The sequence below is a fragment of the Equus przewalskii genome, chromosome 2 (genome assembly GCF_037783145.1).
Source record: "Equus przewalskii isolate Varuska chromosome 2, EquPr2, whole genome shotgun sequence".
Lineage (NCBI taxonomy): Eukaryota > Metazoa > Chordata > Mammalia > Perissodactyla > Equidae > Equus > Equus przewalskii.
The window spans coordinates 65886168-65907869 of record NC_091832.1 but is presented as its reverse complement, the minus strand read 5'-3'; the positions used below and the strand labels follow the sequence as shown (position 1 = coordinate 65907869).

General features: G+C 38.3%; 1 protein-coding gene across 7 annotated transcripts in view; it reads left to right on the top strand.

The window, feature by feature from the left end:
* The first annotated feature begins 7592 nt into the window (after nucleotides 1–7592).
* CLCN3 (chloride voltage-gated channel 3) overlaps nucleotides 7593–21702 on the top strand; it is an 86570-nt gene continuing 72460 nt past the window's right edge. For 2 of the 7 annotated variants that reach the window (XM_070611479.1, XM_070611478.1), the window contains exon 1: nucleotides 8050–8621. Coding sequence is in view for 4 of the 7 variants with exons in the window: in XM_008524904.2 (XP_008523126.1) it covers nucleotides 18541–18700 (160 nt within the window). In the remaining 3 variants the exon portion in view is untranslated. Of the gene's footprint in view, nucleotides 8622–18524; nucleotides 18701–21702 lie in introns of all 7 variants that reach the window. The other 5 variants (XM_008524904.2, XM_008524901.2, XR_011537719.1 and 2 more) reach the window with 5 other exon arrangements.

Here is a 21702-nt window from a genome sequence, read left to right as displayed (position 1 = left end):
GTAAAGCTAGTTTGAATATTGGTCGAGTTTCTGTTATAACTGCTTCAGCTCAGTTCTGACCAAAAAAAATATGACTTAAAGTACAAGAGCCTGACTTTATTCCAATGATTTATTTTGCTATGCCTCCAAATACTTCCTGTACACTGAGGGCTTTTTATGTATTTGTTTTTTGTTTTTTGTTTTGTTTTGTTCCAGTTTTATTGAGATATAATTGACATATAGCACTGTATAAGATGTACCGCATAATAATTTGACCTACATATACTGTGACATGATTACCACAATAAGTTTAGTTAACATCCATTTCATAGATACCAAAAGAAAGGGTTTTTTCCTTTGTGACGAGAACTTAGAATCTACTCTCTTAACAACTTTTGAAAATACCATAGCAATACATAGCATACAATAGCAATGTTAACTATAGTCATCATGTTGTACGTTACATCCCTAGTACTTATTTATCTTATAACCAGAAGTTTGTTCCTTTTGACCACCTTCATCCAATTCTCCCACCCTACTGAGGGTATTTTAAAATGCATACTAAGGGGCCAGCCCAGTGGTGCAGCGGCTAAGTTCTCACGTTCCTCTTCAGTCTCCCAGGGTTTACGGGTTTGGATCCTGTGTTCAGACCTACACACTGTTTGTCAAGCCATGCTGTAGCAGGTGTCCTACATATAAGGTAGAGGAAGATGGGCACAGATGTTGGCTCAGGGCCAATCTTCCCCAGCAAAAAGAGGAGAATTGGCTGCAGATGTTAGCTCAGGGCTAAACTTCCTCAAAAAAAAAAAAAAAAAAAAAAGGCAAACTAAGACCTGTGGTCAAAAGGTGAATTAAGCAACCTATACGTAGACAGAATAACAACCACCCAAAGATGTCCCTGACCCCCAATCCCTGGAAGCTGTGAATATATTAAGTTACATGGCAAGGAGGAATTAAGGTTGCAGATAGAATTAAAATTGCTAATCAACTGACTTTTTTTTTAAAGATTGGCACCTGAGCTAACAACTGTTCCCAATATTTTTTTCTTCCCAAAGCCCTCCAGTACATAGTTGTGTATTCTAGTTATGAGTGCCTCTGGCTGTGCCACATGGGACGCCGCCTCAACATGGCCTGGTGAGCAGCGCCATGTCCACACCCAGGATCCAATCTGGTGAAACCCTGGGCCACAGAGGCGGAGCGCGGGAACCTAACCACTTGGCCACGGGGCCAGCCCCATCAGCTAACTTTAAAATAGGAAGAGGAGCCTGGATTATCCAGGTGGGCCCAATGTAATCATAAGTGTCCTTAAAAGTGAGAAAGGAAAGCAAAGAAGTCAGAGTTGGAGGGAGATATGACTATAGAAAACGTTCAGAATAATAGGATATGAGAAGGACTCAACCCGCTATTGCTGGCTTTGAACATGGAAGAAGGGGGCAATTTGAGTGGCCTCTAGAAGCTGCAAAACGCCTAGAAATGGGATTCTCCCCTGGAGCCTTTAGAAGGAAACACAACCCTGCCAACATCTTGATTTTAGCCAGTGAAATTCACATTGGACTTCTCACCTACACAACTCTAAGATAATTTGTATTGTTTCAAGCCCCTAAATTTGTGGGAATTTGTTACAATAGCAATAGCATACTAATACAAACTCCTATTCTCTTAAGGTTGTAGGAGCAGAGTACCGGGATCAGGCTGACTGGTAAATTTTCATTGTGTAGAAAAAGCCCACAGCTGGGTCTATAAAACCTCCATGTGGGCAATTAGCTCAGCCCTAGGAAGCTCTGCTGCTTAATCATCCCTGCTAAAGTAAAGGATCTGGTGAGGACGCCAATCAAACAGGATCACTTCGGTAACACTTGCTGAGGAGGAATGAGATCAAGCTGGAAGTATTCACATTAGGGCACATAAAGAAAATGTTCAAGGGATTTGGGTATGATCCTTACCATGTGAAACACCCAAATCTGTTGAAGAGAAGGTTTAACATCACCAGATTCTTTAACAAAAATACCAGAGGAATTACCAAGAAAGTTCTTCCCCAAATGGAATCTATCACCACCAAGCTCTATCGTGGCACATTGTTTAAATAGATTACCCCAGGTACAATGTAGTGGTTCTGACTGCATCCTGCTCATTAACTTGGAATAATTAAAAATATGGATGCTCAAGCCCAAGCTTGGAATAATTAAAATAGAATTTCAGAGAGTGGGGCACAAGCAAGGGTTTTTTTTTTTTTTTTTTGAGGAAGACTAGCCCTGAGCTAACATCTGCTGCCAATTCTCCTCTTTTTGCTGAGAAAGACTGGCCCTGAGCTAATATCTGTGCCCATCTTCCTCTATTTTATATGTGGGACGCCTACCACAGCATGGCTTGCCAAGCGGTGCCATGTCTGCACCTGGGATCCGAAATGGCGAACCCCAGGCTGCCAATGAACATGTGAACTTAACCGCTGCATCACGGGGCCAGCCCCAAGGGTATTTTTTTTGAAGCTCCTTAGATGGTTCTGATGCAAAGTGAAGGTTGAGAACTACTGGCAGGATGGCTATATATGTCAGAAATCATAGACTTTAAAATAAACAAGTTCCCATAAAGGAATAAGGTAGTGCATAATATAAACGATAATATAGAAAACTAAATATACAAGTAGACTTGTTCTTGCCCATTTATAAGAGATCCTTGAGATAATCCCCCATGTAGGTACTAAGACCTTACCATAAAGAGATTTAGGATTTATTTATAAAAGGATCACAGAAGGCAGATATGATCAATTAATAGAGTGTGATTATTGTCTATTATTCTTAGAATCTATGTGCCTCTTCCCCAAATTAGGCTACGTATCTGCAGTGGGAGAAGAAAACATATAGTGTCTGTAAATCTCTTACGAAAAATTCTGCTTAGTTTGGAAAAGTTTTTGAATGCTTTTCAACATTTTTCTAAAAGAGAATCTAAGAAACTTGTCCAACAGTGTCCCAAGTAAGATAAAAGAAAATCGCACTTGGATATCCCCATGGTTCCATGACTCTACCTTGATAAAAGCAATGAAAGAGTCATAAGAAGTTTGGCTGCATTGTGAGCACCCCCTTATCACATGGGCATGAAACCAGCTCTGAAAAAAAGCCCAGGACTGTATTGTTTGAGAATGTTCAATTCTGTCAGGAAGAAAAGAAAAAAGTAGGATGGACAAAACTCCTATGGTAAGCACAAGTAAATAAGTTACTAACCTGTGAGACATGGTGGACAGGTAAACTCAGTAGGGCATATATTTGTGCACATCGAAAAGGCAGAAAGACCAAGGGATGCCTCATATTCATGAGGCACTAAACATACAATATCTAATATTCATTAAGCATTATATATTCATGACACACTAAATATACATGAGACATTCAACATTCACAGGTCTTAATTCTGCCACCCAGTGGTGACATTTACACTGATCCCACATGTCCTGCCCAAGAAGTGCAAAACCTATACCTGCTCAGAAGGTTAACTGCCAAGCTACGGCTGTGGCTAGGCATTCTTGCCCCTGCATCTCTCTGATGGAGCCAGAGTGTATCATTGCCTTAGGCACTTTCCATCTCTGGACTCTTGTTCAAACCTCAACTCTGGTCTTAATTACCACACCATCAATAGGAAGGCTAATGGGCCAAAAAGAGAGACAAGACATATGAACATTGCATAACCATAGGTTTCAAGTAATGGGTCTTTCCACCCCACTTCTACCCTAAGTGTGTTAACTTTCTTCCCCCCTTGCTTCTCATGGTGTGTTAGCCTTCCACGACCTCTAGGATAGCTTTTCTGATGTATTTGGAAGGTATCATTATTCCAAGATGATTTCCCACACAACACCACGCAGGTAATATCTGGGTATTACTCGCCACTGTATGTTATTAAAAAAAAAAAAAAGGAGTGAAACTCTTTTGCCTGATATCCTATAATTTCCAACTCTTTCCCCTCAAAAGAATACCAGTATAGACTTCCCTGGCAACAAGGGAGAGAATCCCTAATTTTGGCAGGTCCTAAAATATGTCCTTAGAATACTTTTTAATCTTTAGTCTTCCCAAATAAACCAGATTAACAATTCTTGGAATATTCATTATAGTGGGGTATAGGTTAATTGCAAGAAGCTGAATTTCTTGATCCTACGAAGGTCACTTGAGTGGCCCTCTGTTTACTGCACATGTTGGGTGACTAGACCTCATTGTTCCAAGATTAGCTAGCAAGAACTTTTGGAGTTTTTGGCCTAAGTGGTCTAGCCTGAGATTCAGTTAAGGAAATCTACTGCATAAACTCCTACAATTTATGCAAGACCTAGTGACAGGGAAGGGCAAAGGAGGTTCTCAAATAAAGTTACACTGAGAGAAACCTGATTTGTGTGTTTGTGCTGGCACTAAATCAGGAGGTGAATGTGAATGATTTGAGTCTGAGGTTGTCAGCCAGTGGAAACATATTTAAGCTGAAAAAGCTGGTACTCAAGCCTATTAAGGCATAAAACCCTCTTGGATGAGGGTAATACAAAGGGGATTTCCTTTTCTCAAAAAATAAAAACCGCAAAAACCAAGTACTGTAATTGGGTAAGAAGGGGGCACTCTTTCATAACCTGTGTTGGGTGGCTGTGCATTTGAGAACAGTGACTCCTATCTTCTTTTCTTCTACTTTTTGAATTGGAATGCCTACAAGCATTACCTCATGCCTGTCACACTACTTAATTTTGGGAGTGTTGGGAGGAGACAACTTGGCTCTTTAGTTTCACTGGTCCTGATAAAGAATTAATGGGTTACACTCAGGAGCCTTATCTTCATCTGATTTAGATGAGGTTTTGGACTTCAAGCTGATGCTTCATTTGGATAAGACCCTTGGGAAGGAGTGAATGTATTTTACCTGTGAATCATTACTCGGGTGGGCTTGTTAAGCAGAATTCTGAGATGGCCCCAAGATTCCCACACCCTGTTGTACTTGCCTGGTATAATTGCCTCTCCCCAAGTGTGGGCTGGACTCTGAAAGTAGATTTCACTTCGATAAGGTTACTAATCAACTGACTTTTTGTTAAAAAATGAGGTTATGATGGGTGGATCAAAAGAAGTCAGAGAGATTCAGGAGTAAGCAAGAGAAATTCTACCATGTTGTGAGAGGGCCATATGGTTAGGACTTGAGGATGGTCTCTAGGAGCTGAAAGCCATCCTGGTCAACAGCTAGCAGGAAAGCAGGGACCTCCGTCATACAACCTGCAATAAAACAGGGACTCAGTCCTACAACCACAAACACAATTATGTCACAGGACCTTGATTAAAACCCTTTTATTGAGTGAGTACAATGTAGAATGTTAATATTTATAGAGTGCTATATGCCTCAAAAATACAAAAATATATCTAACGCAGATATTCATTACTTTGTTGTGCTTTTACTGAGGGCCCAAAAAGTGTACAAAGTCAAAAGCATTAGTGCGTAATACAGAGTTTAATAAAAATTTGGTAGAGAAGCAAAAAAGAAGGTTCAATCGCACACCTCACATTTGACAGCAAACTCTTCTCCAACACTACTCCCAACCTTTTTGGGGGCAATCTGGCTACTTTTCCTCCCTTTCCTCTCTCAAAAGCAAAACAAACACCTCTTACTTCATGCTAGGCAGCTTTATGTGCTTCCCTGAATTCTGGAAACCAGATGATACATGTTTGGCCAAACCAAGGCAGATAAGTCTTAACAGGGCTACTGGTGAATAAAGTTTCCTCCATCTTTTTACACAGGTGTAATATCTTTTTATATGCCTAGAAAGCTCCTGGAAAGATAACCAAGACATACTTAATAGTACCTTTTTGTGGTGAGTGGCAGTAAGGTTGGTCAGGTTGTACAGGATATCAACTCTCATTCTATACTTTCTGTATTGTTTCAAAATGTTTTAAGCCATTGTATTAGTTTCCTAGGGCTGCTGTAACAAGTACTACAAACTGGTGCGCTTAAAACAACAGGGTTGTTTCACTCTCTCAGGGTTCTGGAGGCTAGAAGTCTGAAAATCAAGGTGTCAATAGGGACATGCTCTCTTCAAGGGCTCTATGGAAGATCCTTTGTTGCTTCTTCCAGCTTTTGGTAGCCTGAGGTGTCCCTTAGCTTTTGACAGCGTAACTCTATCTCTGCCTCCGTCTTCACGTGGCCATCTTCCTGTACGTCTGTCTCTGTGTCCCTTCTCTTCTTATAAGGACACTAGTCATAGTGAATTAGGGTCCATCCTAACAAACTTACCTTGATCACAACTGTAAAGACCCTATTTCCAAATAAACTCACATTTACAGGTGGTGGGGAGGGCAGGATCTGGTTTGGGACTGGGTCAACCTCTAATAGCCATGGATTACTCTTATAATTAAAAAACTATTCAATGTGTAGCATTCTACAAGACAGCTTGCCTGTTCTTTTTAAAACAATCTCATGAAAGATTGGGAGGCTGCTGAAAATTAAAAGATTTAAGAATCATAACCAAAATGCAATGCTTGAAACTTAATTGGATCCTGGTTAAATTTTTTTAAAAAAGCTGCCAAAGATTTTTTGACAACTGGCAAATTTTAAATGTGAACTGGTAATTAGATGTTATTAGGGACTTACTGCTAATTTTCCCAGCTGTGATAATGGTATCGTGATTATGTTGAAGAGGTTATTCTTTGGAGAAGCATGTTGAAGTACCTAGGGATAAAATATCATGTCTGCATCCTACTTTCACGTACTTAAGGGGGAAAAAATACCCAAATACAAAGCAAATACAGCAGAATTTTTGAATCTAGGTGACTGATCCCGTCAAGCCCATGATTAAGACTCTTCAATACCATAGGCAGTTATTATAAGTTGAATTCAGACTTCAAATACATGAAGGTTGAGTATTATATACCTTAAAGAAATGAAAAACATGCGTAGACAATGTACTATCCTTTTAAGTCTTCTGGATGTTTGAACATTTCACAATCAAAACTTTGGAGGAAAAACTACTTACAAACAAAACTTTCCAACTGCTCCCAGCTATCTAGGATAAAACACAAACTGTGTAGCCTAACTGAAGAACTTCTGCATCGTCATCTCACCTCATTATCTCCATCCTACATCTTGCATGTTATATTCAAATAATACCAGGACAACACACAGCTTTACATTTCTTTCTCTCTTGCCTTAAATTTCTACCAGGTCCTGCTCACCATCACCACCCTCCCTCAACTCCCGCCCCCTTAACGTTTTTGAATCTTCAAACTCCAGATCAGATCTCAACGCCCCTGTGAAGATTTCTCCCCACACTATTCTCAAGAGCGCTCCTTTTCTTGAGCAGTCATTTACCACTGCATCGGAATACAAACTCCTTGAGCATGGAGGTCGGGTTGATTGAATTCTGTAACTGGGGCACGTTAAGTGCAATAACTGTTTGCCAGAAGGAAATAAACACAATTCTACCGTGTAGAAAACTGAGTCTCCATTTTCTCCCAAATACTTAATTTCCAAGCGTTACTTTTGAAAATGCTTCCTGGCTAAATGCAGGTTCACCGTTTTCTTTGCAGGTGTGTTAGGCACAGAACCTGCGACGGCGGGTCAGGCGAGGTGACCCACGCAAAGGCCGCCTTCGGCGCTGGTAAAGGCGCAGGCCCGCACTTCCCTCGATCGAAGTTAGAGGAAGTAGCGCTCGTGCATGGCTGCCTTCGCTTTTCGCTTTCCGCTTTCCACGTTCGGGGCCCTGAGCCGGCCGGCGGTTCCTGCGCGGCTCCCGGACGCGGTCGTCTTTTCCCGGCGGCGCGGAACCGCAGCTTCGCGAGGACACTGAGGACCGCGCGCGCCTGCGGCCTTCCGAGAACGCATTCCAGAGGGCGGCCGCCTACTGTCCTTCCGCGAGGTCACCGGAGGGGCAACCAGCAAAGCGTGACTGACGTGAGCTAATCGCCGGCGAAGAGTTTCACACCCAGCGCGTCCCGCAGCGCTCTCGCCCTCGCCCCGCTCCCGCTCCGGGCGCCCCACCCTCGGTCCGCCCACCGTTCCCACATGGCCCAATAGGCGCCGACGCGGCTCCGGCCGCGGCCGGAGGAGGAGGGGTTGCGGCAGCCGGGCGCTGAACGGCCGTTCACGTCAACGCGGTGACGTCACGCGTCGACGCACCTGTCGGGTTTCCGACTCGGGCGGCTGCTTTTCCCCTTTGGTGCGTCGGGGCTGCTCTGCTCCGGGACCCACAGCCCCTTTCTCAGAGTCCCAGCTCTCCCGCGGCCCGGCATCGGGCTGCGTGATGAGGCAGGAGGGTGTGGTGGGTTGACAACCATTCTACTTTTTTCTCCGAGTTGGACCATGGATTCAGGGTTAGTGTTTTAAGAGAGAAGTGAGATTGGAGATTTTTATTTTTAATTTTGGCTAGAAGCAGGTTGACTCTAGGGCCCTAGAAAGCAAGCGGATTTAACTTAATGCTGCTCCTGTGTTTGAAGGAGGCCAGAAAAAGTCCCACCTGGCAAAATTTTCGTAACCTCTACAGTAGAAAACCTCAGGTATCTTTTAAAACGCGATAGTTTTCGTTGTGTCAGGCTTTTTTCAGGTGGAGCTCCCAGGGTAGCTAGGTTTTAGGTTTGAAACAGATGCAGAATCCAAAGGCAGCGCAAAAACCAGCCTGCGATTTTGCTATGCCTCTGAGCTGCAAGGTGAGTTGCATTGTGTGAGTGAAGATTCGTTAGCTGTCATATTCACGGATTTGGGGTCAACTGTAATACCAGGCCTCTCATCTTGGTTTCTCTTACAACAAATTTGCCTACGTGATGTTAAACCCATCCTGAATTAGGTATATACTCTCTGACATTCTTCAAGATTTTACCTATTTCCTTCAGGAACCGTCGAAGGACCTTTGAATAGAACGGAAGTAGGTTCCAGGAAAAGATTAATTTTGAACTCTGTGGGTTTTACTTTCGCTAAATTTGCCCAAATTCGAAGTTAATATTCAGTTTTTCTAGCTTTAGATTTATGTGTATGTCAATACATAGTTTGTGTGTATATATAACATTTGTGTTTTGATCTTAAACTGACTGGGACCAGAAACTACCTTAGAAATTCACTTAGCATATGCTATGCTTTATTTGTATAGCATTTTAAAACTGGAGCTCGTTGAAGAGAATTACATATACATTATGCATATTAGAGGCTGAAATTTTTGTTTCCTTTGGAAAGAAATTCTTGTCTATGAGAATCGAATCAACAGCGACATACCTGTTTTTCTTTTTTGCAATTCAAAAGTTCATTTCTGCAAACTATAAACTCTTTTGAGCATGTAATTCAGTTACTGCAGCATCATTGTGGCTTGTGTCATTGATTGCTGAATCTTTTCAGAAATCCTTTTCTTTTCATCTCTAAAGAGTGAATTTAGAAGATTCTTTTCTTGACGAAGTCGGTATAGAATTAATTTAAATAATGTCAGTTTTACGTGCTTTTGTGAGTCACTAGAAAATTTTGTGCAACTCGAGACTACATATAGGAGTTAAAATGTTAATGTATTTGTTTTGATTTTCATCTTAAAACAAGCTGCTGTTGCAGATTGTTTTCTTGTTACATAGTATGGCTTAAAAACCAGGCGTGTGACCTACAAATATTTCCTCAAATTGAGTGTGCTTTTATGGCCTCTGGTTAGTAGGAACAGGCACTGTTGGCAGAATCCATGACAGATTGCATCCTTCTCCCACACCCTACCCCCCACAGTCTTCAAAGACTTTGATTCTTTGCTTGAAAAACAGGTTAAATTATTTTAAGAGGTCAATATCAATGTATAGTACCTGTATCTTTACTTGGAAGTTGTGTTTTAGCGTGTTTTCAATTATATGCAGCTCATTAGAATGTAAATATTTTACCTGGTTTTGAATATTTACAGTTCAGGGAAACAGATTTGCTGAGGTTATGGTTTTATGTTAGAGAGTTGGCTGTTTCTCAGGTCATGTTGGTGATAGACTTTCCACTTCCTGTTGTGACATGTTGGTAATAATTTTCAGACCGCTCAGGAACCCAGATTTGATCTCTGTGGTGGGTCAGATATCAAAGCAGTATCTTGTGGGCTTTGGCCACTATCACTGCTTTGTAGAACTTTCAGCTAAATTTCTAGTCAAACTTGTCAGCAAGGATCTAAGAGGTATATGTAATATGATATAATAAGTGTTAATGTTTATTGAGTGAATTCTATGGTTCAGGATCTTTCCTAAGTGGTTCTTTTTGGATTATCTCAATTCTCACATCAACCCCATGCAGTTGGTACTTTCAGTTTTCACATTATTCCAATGTGGAAACTGAGACATAGAGGATTTAATTAGCTTGCCCAAGCTCTCAGTAAGTGTCAGAACTGAGACTGAAGTGTGACAGTATGATTTCAGAGCTCTTGCTCTCCATAGCTGCTCTGTATTGCAGGTAAGACTAGTCAAAATGCTACAAGAAAAGATAGGATGAGAGATAGGGCACTACAGGTTCACTTATTTTTCAATTATAAAAGTAATGTAAAGTTAGAGAAATTGTGGAAAAAAATTTTTTAAACCCTCATCTTACATTCTAATAAACTCTTTATTTTGTTTTTTCATATGCACATTCACATGTGTTTATAAACATTGTAGCTATGATTCATTTAGATTTTTAAAAATAAATGTTCTTCAGTTAGGTATGAAATGGAGGATGAACCCATGTGGGGAAACTGCCCATTTGCATTGCTGAAATAGAGATTTGATCTGCAACTTTGCCTGGAACCAAGTTAAATATATTTCTTGCCCTTATGAGAAGTAGTTGTACAGTTTCTGTCTTGTAAAATCATGAAAATTATTTCGTTTTCAATGTGTGAGTCTTCCACAGCATCTTTTTGTTGGATTATTTTACCTTTTTTCCATGTTATAGTTTGAGCCTTATATTTGTGCGTGTGTGATTTTCCTTTAAAATCCTCTAGCATTGAACTTTTGAATTATTCTAAAAAATTTTATGAATCTAGGGAATTTTCTTCAGAGTAGACAGCTACTTCCTTTAGTGGGTTATCCATTTAATGCTTTTTTGAAGAAAAATATATAAGACACAGCAATTTGGACATGCAGCTAACTTAATGAACAGTAAGGATAAAATATCAGGTAATATTACTTTTGGGAGAAATCAGTTTCATTATTGTCATATCTTGTATGTGTTGACATTTTATGTCAGAATAAATTCTTTCTTACTCTGGTGATGTTCTGGTCTAAGTTTCGTGTTATGTTGGGTGGAGGTGCTATTCCCTGGTAAAATAAATTTGATAAGCTTTTCAAAAATTTTATTTATAACGTTAATGTCTACTACAGGTTTTCTCAAGAACCTTTCTTATGCTGTTAGCCATTACAGTTCTAGATAGGGGTATGCGTTATTACCCAAACTTATTTGACTGTGACACCTTTTACTGGAGTTGTGTTTTGTGCACATACTCACTAATCTCCAAATATTTTTGTTGCCTTCTTGGCTCCATAGCTTGATTCCTGCCAGTGCTTTTGCTTCAGTTAAGCTCTTTTCCTGTTTCTGCTTCATAAAATCCCACTTACTTTTTAAGGTCCAACTCAAGTATATTTCTTCCAAAGAAGGCTTCTTATCATTAATTACAGTGGGGTGTGATCTTTTCTCTGAACTCTTCTAACAATTCTTATGTCTTCTGTGACATTTGTCATGTATTGCTTTTTATTATATGTATATATAGTAATTTATAGGAAAATATTACAACATCCCCTTTGAGGACTGTATATAATGTAATTTATACTGCAGTTTACGGAAAGCTGTAAGGCCTGTACAAATATGATACCCTTAATCAATAAAAATGTCTTTACATTTTTTACAATTTCTGGTACATTAGTAGCTGTTCTATAAACATTAGTGAATGAATAAATGATTATGTTGAAATTCATTGTCACATTTTAGTTTTTGACTAGTAGTTGGCACATACAGTTCTTAAAATATTTATATGAAAATGCTCTTTGCTTACAAATGTCTAGGTCAGTCCCTTTCACTTCCTTGCCATCATTGCTTTTGAGACTTTAGTCCATTTCTCTAGTTGCTAGCATTCGAGATTTTCATTTCTTCTTTGACTCAGATTGTGCCACCTTTTCTGTTCAGCTTATTAGCCAGCCAGATAGCTGAGTGGCAGACCTTTGAAACTTAGTCATGGTCCTCAGCACTACCAAATCTCCTTTATGAGAGAGGCAAAAAGCTTTGCTGGGAGTTCTGAAAAATTATTTTACCTACCTCAGGCTATGGGTCCCTTAGCCACCCATTTCCAGGGTCTTCCTATTTCTGCTGCCCACCCCCCAATTCTGGTGGTGTACTGCTTAGTGTTTGGAGGCTAGGTTGCTGTACTGGAGGTAATCATTCCTTTCATTGTGGTCTGGCCCTGAATAGGATTAAAGCCTAGATGTATAATCCTACAGTTGGAAAGAACACTCTGGTCTTGAGTTCTGTAAGCTATAGGAGACTGAAATTTGTTTCTTCCAACTGTTTTGAATCAACAAGTCAAGTCAGAAACTTAGCAGATGTCTTAACATTTCTTCTTCACCATTCCCCGCATTTTATTAGTTACCATATCCTCCTTAAACTTCTTTCTGCTCTTCCACGTTGCTATATCTTCGTTCACTTAGGCCCTCAATGTCTCATATTCAGAACTGTTCAAAAGTCTACTGGAGTAAGGGTCACCTAACTCCTCTCCCTATCTTTAGTCTTTCAGTCTCTTGCCCTTTTAATCTGTCTTCCACGCTGCTGATAGTGTAGGCTTGCTAAAATTCTTATCTGATCATGTGGTTTCTTTTAAAACTCTTGATGGCTTCCCATGTGTCTAAGTGAGTAAATAAGTTCCTTAGCATGACATGTGAGCCCCTCCCTTCTTGATCTGGCCTGTGTCCACAGCCACTCTCTAGTCCCTTAGCTCTTACATAAGCTACCCAAGCAGGTTTTGTAATTATGCTGCTGTGTTTTTGCACTTCTTTTTTTTTTCCGCCTGTATTGACTTTTCACCTCAGAGTTAGCCTAGTTAACTTATCCTAATCCTTCAATACTCGGGTTAAACATTCCCTCTGTTAAGTGTTCATAGACTTTCCCAGGCAGCATGCTTATTCCTTTTCAGTGTTACCAGATACCTTGTATATACTTCTCCTGTGGTACTTATCATACTATACTGTAGTTATTTGTATGTCTTTCACCTTTTTTGCCTTGGGAATGGGACCATACCTAATTCATTACCCCAGCACCTGGTTTTGTGTCTGGTACATGCTAGGTGCTCAGTAAATGGTTGTTGAATAAATTAATAAGTGACTCTGAAAACTGATTTTGGCTAGTAAATAGATGGTGATCCTGTAAACTGAGATAGGGAAAGTAGTAGGAAAAGCAAGTTTGGGGCAAGTATTTATTTAGGCCTTGTTTAGGTCTTGTTGAATTTGAGTTCTCATGCAATATCCAAGTGGAGATGTACCATTCATTTGCTATGCGTTTGTTGTTCATACATACTATATATATGAATTGATCCATCAAGATTTTGTAGATATAGAGGAGATTATTCTGAAATTTATATGCAAAGGCAAAGGAACTAGAATAGCTAAAACAATTTTGAAAAATAAGAATAAAGTGTGAGGAATCAATATATCCAATTTCAAGACTTATAGAGCTACAGTAATCAAGACTGTGTGGAATTGCTGTGGATATAGACACATAAAGGAAAAATTGATAAACTGAACTTCATCAAAATAAAATATTTTTGCTCTGTGACAGACTGTTAAAAGGAAGAAAAGCTACAGAGTGGGAGAAAATATTGCGAACAACATATCTGACAAAGGAATAGTATCTAGAATATATATTCTAAAATATAAAACTTAGCAGTAAAAAGACAATCCAGTTAGAAAACGGGCAAAAGATATGAACAGTCATTTCACTGAAGAGGATACGCAGATAGCAAATATGCACATGAAAAGATGTTTAGCATCATTAGCCATTAGGGAAATGCAAATTAAAATAACAGTGAGGTATCACTACATACCTATCAGAATGGCTAAAATAAAACATGGTGACAACATCAAGTGCTGGTAAGGATGTGGAGAAACTGGATCACTTATACATTGTTGGTGGGAATGTAAAATAGAAATGTAAAATTAGCAGTTTCTTAAAAAAGTAAACATGCAATTACCATATGACCCAGCTGTTGCACTCCTTGGCTTTTATCCCAGAGATGAAGATTTAAGTTCACCCAAAACCTGTACATGGATGTTTATAGCAGTTTATTCATAATAGCCAAAATTTAGAAAAGAGCCAGATATTGTTCATTGGGTGAATAGTTAAACCAGCTGTGGTACATCCATACTGTGGAATACCACTCAGCAATAAAAAGGAAGTAGTGATACATACAGCAACCTGGATGAATCACCAGAGAATTATGCTAAGTACAAAGAGCTAATCCCAAAATGTAACATATGATTCCATTTATATAACATTCTCGAAATGGCAAAATTATAGAAATAGAAAATACATGGGTTGCCAGGGATTAGAGAAGGGGGGAGGGGAGGGTTGGAAGAATGTGAGTGTGGCTATTAACAGGCAACATGAGGGATCCTTGTGGTGATGGGAATGTTCTGTATCTTTGACTGTATCAATGTCAATATCCTGATTATGATATTGTCCTATGATTTTTGCAAGACGTTATCATTGGTGGAAACTGAGCAAAGGGTACACAGGAGCTCTCTATATTATTTCTTACCATTGTATGTGAAATGACAATGATCTCAAAATAAAAAATTTAATTAAAAAAAAAATTGGGGGCAGGCCCCATGGCTGAGTGGTTAAGTTCATGTGCTCCGCTTTGATGGCTCAGGGTTTCGCCAGTTCAGATCCTGGGCCTGGGACCTAGCACCACTCATCAGGCCGTACTGAGGCAGCGTCCTACATAGCAGAGCCAGAAGGACCTACAACTAGAATATACAACTATGTACTGGGGGGCTTTGGGGAGAAGAAGAAAAAGAAAAAGTTGAGCACCTACTATGTGACAGGTAACCATTGAATATGCAGTGTTGAGCAAAAATTGATACGGTGTCAGACCTCATGACACATTCTAGAAGGCAAGACAGACATTAATTGAATGATCATATAAATAAGTGTAATATTACAACTGTGATAAGTGCTATAAAGGAGAAATATAAGAACTAATGAAAATTTGACCTTGTCAAAGATTAGCCCAGGTGGTAAGTAGGTCAGGGAGGCTTTCCTTACTAGCTGCGTGACTTTGGGCAAGTTATTTAAACTCTTTGTGCCTCAGTTTCCTCATCTGTTAAATGAGGATAATAGCACCCAAGCTTTAGGGTCCTGATTATATTTAATATAAATATTAATGTGCTTAAGATAGTGCCTAACATATAGTAAACTCTAAGAGTTTGTTAAATAAAAAGATACTTCATGTGAGATCTGAAGAATGAGTGGGAGAATTAATTAGATGAAGAGGAGAGAGTATGTTCCAGCCAAGGAAACAGTAAAAGCCCTGGGGGAGGAGACAGGAAACAGCCTGGTAGGACTGAGAAGAAGATCAATGAGTCTAGAGTACGGCAAGAAGTACTACAAAATGAAGCTGGAGAGCTGGGCAGAGGCCAGGCTGCACAGGGCTTTGTCTGCTGTATTAAGAGAGTTTGTCTGCTAAGGGTGGTGAGAGATGATTAAGACTTTAATCCATGGAGTGGAGAGAGATTACTGATCAGACTTGCTTTTAGAAAAGACCATGCTGGCTGCAGTATGGAGATCAGATTAGAGGGGGTCAAGGTGATTGTACATAGATCATTTAGGAATGTTCTATAGTAAATCAGGCTTTACCCCTGGAGATTTTCATAGGTTATGTCTAATTTTAATAACTCTGCATGAATATATTTGCAAGTTACCGTGCATCTATTATAATGTTTTGAAATGGTTTTAAATACATTTCTTGACAATTAAAAAGGAAGATGTGACTTTGTGGTATTGTTTTTATTCATTTTGTAATATCAAAATTTCAGCTGCTGTATTATGGCTTAAATAACCATTTATAGGCAAGACTGGAAATTGAGTTTAGAACCTAAAAAGATTTAACACTGGTATCCAGATTTCTTCTGTGTATCTCCTTTATACTATCATAGAATTTTGACTATTTTCTAGCAGTGTTGTTCAATAAAAATATGTGCACTGTAAATGCAAGCCACATATGTAATTTTAAGTTTCTTAGCCACATTAAAACAGTAAAAAGAAAATGATGAGATTAATTTTAATAATATATTTTATTTAGCCCAGTATACCTAGAGTTTTATTTCAACATGGAATCAATATAAACTTATTAATGAAATGTTTGACATCCCTTTTTCATGTTAAGTCTTAGAAATCCAGTAGATATCTTACCTCGGAGCACATCTCAGTTTGGACTGGCCGTGCTAGTGGCTACTGATCTGACAGTATGTCTCTATAGATTTCTGGGGTAATAAGAATAGTTTGTTTGGATTTTTTTTTTCAAGTTATCAAATTTATAGAAATAGTTACCCAGGCAGGCCTGAATTTAATAAACTTTTGGGACAGAGTTTGTTGCTCTTGTTATAAAGAAAGATGTGGAGTCTGTATGTCTCAGAGGTGTTAGTGAGATTAAGTTTTTTTAAACACTTTGAATGAGTTAAGTTACCAGTTATCACTTACAATTTTTGAGGTCCTCTTAGGGATAAAAATAGAGGAGATATGTTGGAAGTTGGTGATTGAGGTCCCACAACACAGCAGATTTCAATTATTTTAGAGATTTCTCAGTGATGTGTGGCCTCTGACTAATATTCATTGATGTGTTATGTATGTTATCACATGTATTAAGCCCTTCTAGTCTGATCATAATGTAAGAAGTGAATAAGAGTGTTTGTGTTCTTTTCAAAATCTTAGCATACATGCTTTGATACATCAAAATTGAAATGATTCTTGAATTATTAATGCTTATTTTTTAAAAGCCTTTTGGTTATTCACTCAAGAGCCACAATATTTAATTTGATTGCCTCTATGGATGCTGCAAAGTACTTAGCATGAACAGTTATTTTCCTACTAGTATTTTAATATTTACTTTAAATATAAAATTCTTGCTTTAATTAGTACATTCTAACAAATTTTAGTATAATAAGCCATCTTTGGTAGAGGTAGAGATAAAACATTAGTAAAGTTGCAAAGCAGTAAATGTTTAAGTTTTTCTTTGTAATTTATGTGCTAGTGTTTGGTTATTCTCCCAAGACCAGAGTGATACTATTGTAGAGAGAATTTGTTTATTGAAAACTGAATACATTTCTCTTTTTAATCCCATTGATTGAAGAAACAATTTGACGTTTTGGCATTTATCATCCATATATTATGTATCAGTCATTATGCCAGATGCTGAGAATAGAGATATGCTCTCAAGGAGCTCTCAAAACTTCATGTTTTCTGAAAGTGGTCTTTAAGTTAAGAAATTTATGTAATAAATCTGTTAAAAATAGACATCCAGTAATATTTTGTTTTTTCTACAAAGAAATGTAAAAGCTTTACAAATAATTTTTAACTATTATAACTCTGAGGTTATTTTTCCATGTGCAGAAGGAAAATTTACTGAGGACAAAAGATTGTCTTAAAACTCTTCAAGTTTTGAAGTACTAAAATTCAACACTAGAGTTGGAGTGTGCTTAGTTCCATTGTCTTTTGTTTTCTGTGTGTACTTATTATGACGTGTTGTCAAATAAGTCTTGTTTTACAAGGCTTACTGGTTTGACTGCTTTTATGACTTTGTCTTTCAAGCGTGTTGCTAATGTCTACCATACTTATGGTGAACTCTCATTTTGATGTTGAGCAAGTAGGTAGATGTATTTAAAAAATCAAACTCTTTAGGAGTATTATTGTTTTTAAAGTATAAAGAGTTAAGAACATGAAAATATATGCTAATTTGGTATTAATCTGCTTTGGAAAAATGAAAATTGTTACCTATTATCATTTTCCATGGCTGGTATTTGCTCATGGGGTCTGAAGATTTAAATTTTAAAATGATGAAAGGAGAATGAAATTAATATTAAACATTTTAAAATATGGTATTTTAAAATTAGTATTTGCGTCTGGTAAAATATTCAAAAGAGACGAAGAATCTCCCTTTCAGACCTGGTACTTCAGCCTTCTTGTTCATTTCCCTTGTGAGCAGCTTTCTTGGAAATCCCTCCAGAGATAGTCTGTACATACACAAGCAATTAGGTGCTGTATTTCTCCCCCCTGTCCTTCCTTTTTCTGGGGGGAAAAACCATACATACTTTATAGTATACTATAAACACTTCTCTGACCTTTGTTTTGTAGTTTAACAATTGATCTTGGAGATTGTTTTATACCACTACCTGAAGAAATTCTTCATTCTTTTTCACAGCTATATAGTGAGAATAGAATTATTAAATCATCCCGAAAGACTTAAAAAAGTTAGCTGTTGAATGAATTTAGGATTTTTTTTTTTAATACAGAGATGAGAAGTTTCCTGGTGTCATGTTGAACTAGATGATTTTTATTATATGTTGGGAATATGTTAAAGGCCTTTTTCCCCCTTTTTTCAGATAATCAGACAGCTAAATGGAGTCTGAGCAGCTGTTCCATAGAGGCTACTATAGAAACAGCTACAACAGTATAACAAGTGCAAGTAGTGACGAGGAGCTGTTAGATGGAGCAGGTGTTATTATGGATTTTCAAACTTCTGAAGATGACAATTTGTTAGATGGTGACACAGCAGTTGGTAAGTGGCATTACAACCGTTAATATTTGTGGTCATGAATATCCACTAGTGAGTGTATACATTGTTTTATTGAGGTTGAGTTTTTGGGTAACTTTTTTTAAAAATTGAGATGATTCACGTAACATAAATTTAACCATTTTAAACTGTACAATTCAGTGGCATTTAGTGCATTCACAGTGTTGTATAATTACCACTTCTATCTAGTTTTAAAACATTTTTATTACCTCAAAGGAAAACCTCGTATGTGGGTAAACTTTAAAAATTTAAATATAACAAAATAGAGAGGTATACAACTGTAGTTGGGATTCTCCGAGAAACAGAACTAATAGGATGTATATAGACATAGAGAAAGAGATTTCTTATGAAGGATTGGCTCACATGTTTGTGAGGCTGAGAAATCCCACGATCTACCGTCTGCAAATTGGAGGCCTAGGAAACCCGGTGGTGAAGTTCTAGTCCAGACCCAGAGGTCTGAGAACCGGGGGAGGCAGTGGTGTAAGCCCCAGTCTGAGTCTGAAGGCCCTCAGATTGAGGAGCGCTGCTCATGTCTAAGGGCAGGAGAAGACTGATGACCCAGCTCAAGCAGAGAGCAAATTCACCTTTCCTCTGCCTTTTGTACTCACATCCTCAGCTGATTGGATGATGCCCGCTTGCATTGGTGAGGGCATCTTTTTTTGGTCTACCAATTCAAATGCTAATCTCTTCTGGAAAGACCCTCACAGACACAGAAATAATGTTTCCCAGCTATCTAGGCATCCCTTAGTCCAGTCAAATTGACGCATGAAATTAACCATCAGAACAGTCATCAAATCGTAAGTGTGGATGTTGATGAATTTCTACAAAGTGAACACACTTATGTAATTACCACTCAATCAAGAAATAAATCAGTACCAGTTTCCCCAGAATCCTCCCTTTCCCCCCTTCAGTTTCAAAGTTAACTATTATTTTGATTTCTTTCATCATAGATTAGTTTCGCAGGTATTTAAACTTAATATTAAAGGAATTATGCTGTATATACTCTTTTGTGTCTGATTTAATTGTTTTGAGATTTATCTGTGTCGTTGAATATAGCAGTAGTTAATTTGTTTTCATGGCCATGTAGTTATCTCATTGTGTAAATATGCTGCAATTTATCTATTCTATCCATCATAGATGGTTGGTGGATATTTAGTTTTGTTTTTCTTTCACATTTTGGCTATTAATAATAATGCTGATGTGAATTCTCATGTACATGTATTTTTGCGTACATTATGTACACATTTCTGTGGGATTTATGTATTGGACTAGAATTCTTAGATGTCAGGGTATGTGGATCTCAGTGCTACCAGATACTGGCAAAGATAGTTCCAAAGTGGTTGTAGCATATGCATTTTACCAGCAGTGTGTGAGTTCTAGGTGCTCCACATCTTCACCGGTACTTGATATGACCAGTTTTGAAAATTTTGGCTCTTCTAATATGCGTACAGCAGTGTCACATTTTAGTTTTAATTGACATTCGCCTGATGGCTTATGAGTTTAAGTGCCTTTTTGTATGTTTATTGTCCTTTAGATTGCCTCTTTTGAAGTACCTCTTCAACCTTTTTGCGTATTTAATGAATCTTTATGCATTCTGATTATGAGTCCTTTGTCAGATATATGTATTGCAGATGTCTTTTCTTGCTCTGTAGTATGCCTTTTCACTCTCTCAATGGAATCTTTTGATGAAGATGCAATTAATTCTAATGAAGTCCAGTTAATCTTTTCATTTATTGTTTGTGCTTTTTGTGCGCTAAAATATCTTCCCCTACCTCAAAGACATGAAGATATTCTCCTGTTTTCTCCCAGAAGTTTTCTTTTTTTGTGTCTTTCACATTTAGATTTATAATCTACCTGCAATAAATTTTTATATGTGATGTGAGTTAGGGGTTCAGATTCATTTTCTTTTCCCCTTATGGATAACTAGTTGAACCAGCACCATTTATTGAAAAAACCTTACATTCTCCAGCGTACTGCAGTGACATCTTTGTCATCTTATCAACTGAGTGTATTTCTGTAAGTCTGTTTCTGGATTTTGTACTCTGTTACACTGAAATATTTCTCTATCCTTATGCCAAAACTTAGCATGTATGTGAGTTTTGTTTTTCACATTGGTCTTGTGAGAGACTTGTAGTCCATTTACATTTAACGTAAACACTGATATATTTGGCTTCAGATCTACTGTTTGTTTTCTGTGTGTCACAGCTGTTCTTTTTTCTCCCTTTTTTTCTGTTCCCCTAAATACCTTATTAGTTATGCATTCTCTTATATTTTGTTTGGTGGGTTACTCTAGCAATTATAACATGCACTCTTGACTCATTAGTTCTACTGTAAATTAGTACTTTTACCACTTCGTGGAAAATGTAAGGACCTTAGGATACTTTACCTTTTTTTTTTTTATCCCCCTTCTGCTTTTTGTGCCAAAGTTGTCCTCTATTTTAATTCTTCATATATTTTAAACTGCACAAGACACTATTATTGTTGTTCTATGTCAATGTCTATTTAGATTTAGCTATATCTTTACTTTTTCCATTGTTCTTTATTTTATACTGTGTTTTTCATGTTTCTGTCTGGGATGGTTATCTTTCTGCCCAAAGAACTCTCATTAGTATTTCTGTTTTTTTTATGAGGAAGATTAGCCCTGAGCTAACATCTGCCACCAATCCTCCTCTTTTTGCTGAGGAAGACTGGCCCTGAGCTAACATCCATGCCCGTCTTTCTCTATTTTATATGTGGGGCCCCTTCCACAGCATGGCTTGACAAGCGGTGCGTAGGTCTGCACCTGGGATCCAAACCGGCCAACCCTAGGCTCCTGAAGTGAAAGTTGTGAACTTAACTGCTGTGCCGCCGGGCTGTCCCCCTGCTTTTTTTGCTTGAGGAACATTCTCCCTGAGCTAACATCTGTGCCAGTCTTCCTCCACTTTGTATGTGGAATGCCTCCACAGCATGGCTGATGAGTGGAGCAGGTCTGCACCCGGGACCTGAAC